A 7,228-nucleotide genomic window follows, 5' to 3' on the forward strand; every position below is an offset into this window, starting at 1 on the left:
AGTCCGAATAAAGGATTAAAGTTTCAGCTGCGACATAAGTATACAACAAGAGTTCCGTGCAGAATCCAAGAGAAGGTCAAGCTTGATATTCCTTGCAAAAAATGAAAATAATTTTTCGATTTTTTTCTTCCTGTTTTATTGTTTTCCATTTTGTATTTTTAGTTTCAGCTACAGCTAGGGAATCAATTTGAACTTTTCAATATAAAAATATCAGTCACTTAGTTAATAAAGCTGCTTCAGATAAACTCAATTCATTTCACTTGAAGTGCGGAACTCAATTCCACTTTCCTGAATATAGAAAAATAGTTTCTCAGTGTGTTGTGTTTTCGTTTGTTAATTCCATAAACTAAAACAACTTCGATTAAAAACTAAAAACAATGGCAAACAGACTGCTGAACATAACACTTTTTTTTGTGACTTTCAATAAAAGCTCACTCGCTTTGCCTATAAGTTATTAAATCCATGGGATAAATACGAACTAGAAACTGGGGTTAAAAGTCGATTCGATGCATCATACTGTTTATGAATGGTTATACTACGTATTCCATGCATAGAAGGAAGACATCGCAACACGAAACTTCTATTTACACATTTTTACATTTTCTTAAAATCTCAAACAGACAAAAATCCATTATGTATGTCAGGTAAGACGTTCGTCAGAATAAATCCGTCTCTAAAACCATATCTCGTACCGATCGTGCAGAAACGATTAGTATCATGTAATGAATTCTTCTGACGACGGGCTATCTAATTCCTCCTGCACCGTAGCAATAATCTCGCCCCGGCACATTGGACAATACTGTAATTGGCTGGCACAGTTCGTACAGAATCCTCTGCAAAAACAAATAAATGATCTAGATGCAACTACTTCCAACAACAACCATTAAATCTGGACTCACCGATGTTTGCATGGTTCTATTCTGATTGTGCCTTTCATGTCGAAACACAGCGTGCACGAATCTTCTCGGACGCTGAGCTTACGAAGCTGTTCCAAAAACAGGTGCCTGGGAAGAACGATCTTATCTTGCGGTTTCAATACAGCATGCCCATTAAAACTGTCAAAGGCTCGATTTTTCGGTGGATATCTAAATGGTTCGGAGCCAAAATTGAAACGGCATTGTTGGAACGACATGAAGGATGCCGCAGCAAAGAAACCGTCACTGGATGGGTGAAAAATAGTCGAACAATGCAGTTTTATCATTTCATATTTGTTGAATGCTAAAATGCTCACCGTGCACTTCCAAACACTTGCTTCAACACACCACCTTCGATGCCATTCAAACTGAATATCACTTCTCGGGCATCCAAATCCAACAAACAGCCTAGTATTGATCCACCAGTCCACATGGGTAGATCATGAGACAGTGATTTAGCATTGTGCCATATTAGGCGCCGACATCCGTCAAACGAAATGGAGTATTGATCGTCACCAATTCCATAGCCCTCCTATTTATCATGCGATTATCACAGTCATTATTTACTACAACAAATTTAGTGAACTTACATGGCTCAAGAAATTTGAGTCTTTTGTCGCCCATCCAATTTGCATAACTCCTGGCGTTATTATTAAGCACTCAAAGTACCAGCACCCCAAATTCACCTGATAAGTACACCTTACACTCTCGAACGAATAGGCGTCACAGCGAGCTTCAAGGCCATCTGGAGAGATTTTCAAGTATTCCGATACGTCTTTCGTATTCAACATAACATTTACGTTGCTAACATCGACCGTTTCATAAGAATACTTTCGTCCTTCGATTACAACTGAACGAGAATCGGAAACAAAAATTATGAAAATCAAGTTTCAGTTCTGGTCAGAAAATTAAGAGTTCAACAACTTACAGTAGTTGTCCAAACACCATTTTGCACAATATCCAACTTGTCTCAACACATAATCTTCGCTATTCGAATGCCGTTCAAGTCTAACTAGGGGATTCTCCGGAAACATGGATAATTTACGCTAGAATTGCACAGTTTTCTTTGGTTAATTTGCTCAGTGCATTGATTCTGCGTGGTTTACCTTAATTGTCGCCTTATTTTCACTTTTTTGTGCAAATTTCTCCAATGCTATCAAAGAGAATAGCATAACGTCCGGGTAGATTCCTTCGTCCTGTAAGCAGAATTTTCGTTTTAGTTAAACAAGGGTATAGGGGTGATGATTTTCCAAAGGGACTTATTGAAGAATATATTTAAGTGAAAGAAGTTCTGGCAATCTGCCACGATCTTTTTCGATCTCAAATTCAGCTAGCATTTTCGGTACAATATGAAAGTCTGTGTTTCAAATGATTCGCGATAGTTTAGAAGAATACAAGATTTTTAGATTTACGATGCGAATTGTTTAATGTCTAACAAGTGCATCATGCATCATACATTGAGTTGAAGCCAAAACAGATGTAAATTGCAAAATTTTCGTTAATTTGCAAAAGAAATTTCAAGGATGAATTGAGTTGAGTGTGTCGTTAAAAAAAAACGTCAGAAATTAGCGTATAAATAGCTTGCGTCTAACTTTTGATAAGATAAAACACTTCCATTGTTTAATTAGTTAAATTAGTGTTTTCCATAAAACTGGTAAAACAAATAATCTACGACAATTCGTACTACAAACACTAAACGTTAGATCAGGCATTCGTCGTATGGAACTGTAGCATCAATATTTTTACTGCTTATTACTGCGTCGTGTGTTTGTTGTATGCGATTACACACACAAAAATGTTGTTACTGTTTGTTATCTGGATGTATACAATAGCAGGAAATGTATGGTCTAGAAAATGTCTTCGAAAAAGCGAAATACTATTATGACTAAGGAGATCAATATGTTTCAAGCTGGTGATTTAGACGACCCCTCACAGAAACTTGATTGATCGACATAATAGTTTTATTTAACCACAGTTTGAGAAGAACGGACTAATCGGGTTAAAAACAAAAGCAAGGAAAGAAAGGAATAGGAACAGTTGATTGATGGTTGAAATACTCTCTTTGAAAAAATCTAACTTCCCCAGCATCTACCAGAAATTATAAGTCGAAAATCGAGGTCATTCAACTCTTGTTAAGAGTCTGCTAATACAAAGCTCAATATTCATTCGATTTGCCAATTTTGAATTCTCCAATTTTTTACTTCACTAGGTCGGGCATACAGACAATGTTTTCTTTCCGGTGACTGAGTCAAAACTTTCCGGTAACCAAAAAACGTAAAACTGACTTCCCGGTCCATACATCTTCTGGAGGTTTGTTCGGCGAAGGTTTGATTTCCTGGTAGGCAAATGTTTGTCAAAAATATTTGCCTGTAACGAGGCTACTTTTGTTACTTGTTACATTCCACATTCTTCTCCTCTCATCCTTCTTTGCTTTATTATTTATGGCTGGGTCCGATAGATAGGCCTGACGAATGTTTGTAACAATTTTTTACGTATAGCAGAAGCAATGGAATCAACGGAAATTGAGAACTTTTACAGTTCCATCAATAATGTGACCAATGTAGAGCGGTAAACAACCGATAAAATACTTTTTCAATTTAGTTACAAGAAAACCAAACAAATTACGGAAATATTTCAGTCTCACACCCGCTAAAATTCTTTGAAACAAAGTTTTGACTACTCGTTCTTTACTAAGAAACAATAAATATTTTTGCACAATATGTGTTCCCTTTCCTCCGCACCTCAATTCAGTTAAAGACGGAGAAGTGATTTCTCAATTTCCAAGTCCAAGTGTAAATATACAAAAAAAAAATCGAACGATCGAAATCCCACGCAATAATATCGAAATTACCCAACAACAGTCGGTTATTGTGATGCAGTGAACTCATTTGTTATGCTCAGACAATTATACGAAGCAAAAAAAAAAAGAATCATTAAAAATAACTCTGAATGCACTGCTGGATGATACAAACAAAGAAACTGTGTTAATTCGGATCGAATGTCGAACGATGTTCATTCAAAACAAGTACGCGTTAAAATCTGAGTGTGCGAAAAATTGCATAAAGTGAAGGTCGATTTTGACATGTTAATCGATTTCCATAGGGGGAAAAAACCTACCAAATTTCCAAGCAAATATCCTAGTGTCGTCTCCGACAATACCGCAACACTACTGGGTCCAGCTAATTTTTCTGCCAAACAGCCTAAAATTACACACAAATTTCGTTCCTTTCTCGGCGTTCGTCTCAGCGAATGTGTTATCATATCTGCCACTTCTAACACAGAGTCTTTGGTGGGTAACGGACTATCGTCCAACAATAATGTAATGACACTCGGCCCCATTGGATGTTCGATGGGAACGACACGAACTAGTGATTTGACCAATTGGATCCATCCGGTAGGTTTGTCGGTGATCTCGTGCAGTTGAATCATCGAAGTCGGTGGATCCGGCTCACTAAAAATGAACGAAAACACAATAAGGGTGTTGTTACGAATTTTACATTTAAAAAATGAAACGCTGGGATAAAGTTCGGAATGCGCGCTTACTTGTCGACTATTGTTCCGATCACTTCTAGTGTTTCTTTGACTAATCGGTCAACTGTTTCTGATAACGAAATCATTCTGTCTCCACGATTAATTTGACGATTATTGTCGCTGTTCGTACCAGTACCATTTTCATATGGCGCTTCCTCCACCTTGTCCTTGCACAAACACATACCCATTTTGTATAAGAATTTTATATTCTATTTCCGTCTACGTATTTCGTCACAATCATAACCACCAGTAACTTAAAATTGTTGTTTTTGATTATTTTATAAACGTAAACTATTACAACAGACCAATTAATGCGTTCTAACCACTTTGATTACACGAAACTTTTTTTTCTCTATTTATTTTCAAAAACAAAAATTGTTTCAATTTGATGCGTTTATCAACAATACATTCGCGGTATTTGCGTGTGTGGAAGAATCGTCTTTTAATTTATTCTAATCAAATAAAACTACTCATCGTCGATAGATTTTCTGATTCACCTTTGATTGTCCGTTTACACGCATTTTCTTGATTATTTTCTTAGAATTTTCGTTCTCATTCAATCAATTATTCCAGTCGAATGGTTCAATCGAATTTACATAGACCAGCAAATTGCACTGACTCACTTTCTATTAAATTGTTCGGTAAAATGCTAAAGTGGCCCTGGCAATTAATGAAATTCAATAAACACAGATTCGATCTGCGCGACCGATTGATTGACTAGTGACTTTATAAATAAAATAAATAAATTCCTTATTGCACCATTCGAATTGTCAAAAATAATATCGTGTTCAGTGCACTAAATTTTTTTTGTTGTGACTACAGCAAGACAGTGTTGCGAGCTTCATTGTCGGTAAGTGTTGTTAGCACTTTATCAATGTTAAGTCTGCTGTAATTGTAGTTGTGTTGATAAACATGATTAGTTAATAAAAGTATCAAACAGATATGGACATTGAGCTTTTATTTTGACATAAATTGTGAGTGCATTGAAGATACCTGTTTTATACTTCTTTTGTACTTATACTTATTCACAGACAAGCCAACACTTTGCAGTTTTATAGGTAGGATTTGTGTAAGTTGCGGTTATATGCTCTTCTGTGGATGACAGTAGGTTGTTTTTGGCCTGTCAAAATTCGTTTTTACAGTACGATGGGACAGACATACTCTGCCAGAGCCTATTTTTGGTAATTTTTTTTGGAAATTTTTACCAAACTTTCCAAAAAATTGCCAAAAATTTCCAAAAACTGAGATCGTCAAAAAACCGAATTTTTCTACAATTTCGAACAGTTTCGGCAACTCATGAGCTCAGCCTTGTGTTTTACCCGGCCCTCAATGATTTTGGTTGATTCTTGACACTATCAGCTTTCAAATGAAGTCGAGTATGGTTCATTTGATAGATGAGAGCGTCAGTAAGCAAACAAAATCATTTAGAGACGGCTAAGACACAAGGCTGAGCTCAGGAGTTGCCGAAACTGTTCGAAATTGTGGAAAAATTCGGTTTTTAGACGATTTCAGTTTTTGGAAATTTTTGGCAATTACCAAAAATAGACCCTGTACTCTGCTTTTAGTATTACGTATCTGTGGTGGACGGTAGGTATTAGGAAATTCCGCGAGTTGTAGCCCGAACGGAGTGAAGGCAAAAAGCGAAAGTGCCTAAAATGTGCCGTCCAGAACAGATGCGTATACGACGTTTCATGCTGAGGCATGCAAAAAATTGACGTCACAACATAATATTTACAGTGTTCATGGCTTCATGAGATCAATGAGCAGTTCAAGTATTCGACAGCTGTCAGAATATTTATAAGACGTCTTCGATGAAGGTCACCAATGAAAGTAAATAGATAGGTATGGCCAAACGTTCAAATTTGTTCTAGCCGGAGCACATACGGATTTGCATGGCGCCACCTCAAACGAACTCATTTCTAGTGGAAATTTTCGTTTGAGGTGGCGCCATGCAAATTCGTATGTGTCCCGACTTGTATGGAGTGGCCATACCTACTTATCTACTTTCATTGAAGGTCACGCCCAAGGCTGTGGTGAAATTTTTGTATGAAACGTGTTGTGATGAAAAAGAAGAAGTAATTTTGACAAGTACCCTAAGGCAAGTTAAAATAAACTGGTCCTGTGTCCTCTCGCTCTCAACGTCCCACGTTGAAAGAGAAGCAAATACTTTGACAAGTACCCCAAGGCAAGTTATAATAACTAGTTTTCGGTTTTCTCGCTCTGATCATAACAGTCTATAAGTGCGTTAAAATTTTAAATATTTTCAATTGATAGTTGGACAAAATATTGCTGACGTCATATAATAAATGTCAAAAACTAAGCGTTAAAGGGACCCGCTATGGGGTATTTTTTTAAATAAAGGCGAACTTACGGCGTGATGAGTTGTAATATTTTTACATTCCTAAGGATAGAAAGATGAAAAGTGGAGTTTTCGTAGGAATTTTGTTGATCCGAGGAGTAGCCGAGGTCAATAAACACACGAAAACGAGACTTTTAATTTTATTTATCCCGAGATATGGTTTTCGACGCATGTAAATAGCATGTAAAGTAAATTTTATCATGAAATACACTGGCGTGCAATGCATCAACTAAATTGTTGAAAGAAAATATTAGATAGATGACGTGGAAATGATTCGACCAAAAATCTTGATAGCGGAACGATTGTGTTGATGTAATAATTTTCGATTCAACGCTGAGTGTGAGTTCAACTGAAGAATACTATTTCTTTTGTTGCAGTAGATACGTTCATATTACCCCGCTACAAGAGGAAGCGTTATGAAACG

At 36.6% G+C, this 7,228-nt stretch overlaps 1 protein-coding gene across 1 annotated transcript; it reads right to left on the reverse strand.

Annotated features, from left to right (window-relative positions):
• Nucleotides 1-120: 120 nt before the first annotated feature.
• LOC119077035 (RING finger and SPRY domain-containing protein 1-like) lies at nucleotides 121-5,258 on the reverse strand. Its single transcript, XM_037184160.1, has 8 exons — nucleotides 4,458-5,258; nucleotides 4,032-4,365; nucleotides 2,021-2,110; nucleotides 1,843-1,960; nucleotides 1,505-1,764; nucleotides 1,232-1,446; nucleotides 900-1,160; nucleotides 121-833 (listed from the first exon to the last, which is right to left on the reverse strand). Exons 1-8 carry the CDS (start codon nucleotides 4,631-4,633, stop codon nucleotides 716-718), a joined length of 1,572 nt encoding a protein of 523 aa, XP_037040055.1. The 5' UTR covers nucleotides 4,634-5,258; the 3' UTR covers nucleotides 121-715.
• Nucleotides 5,259-7,228: the final 1,970 nt, after the last annotated feature.

Source organism: Bradysia coprophila, unplaced genomic scaffold (genome assembly GCF_014529535.1).
Source record: "Bradysia coprophila strain Holo2 unplaced genomic scaffold, BU_Bcop_v1 contig_232, whole genome shotgun sequence".
Classification (NCBI taxonomy): domain Eukaryota; kingdom Metazoa; phylum Arthropoda; class Insecta; order Diptera; family Sciaridae; genus Bradysia; species Bradysia coprophila.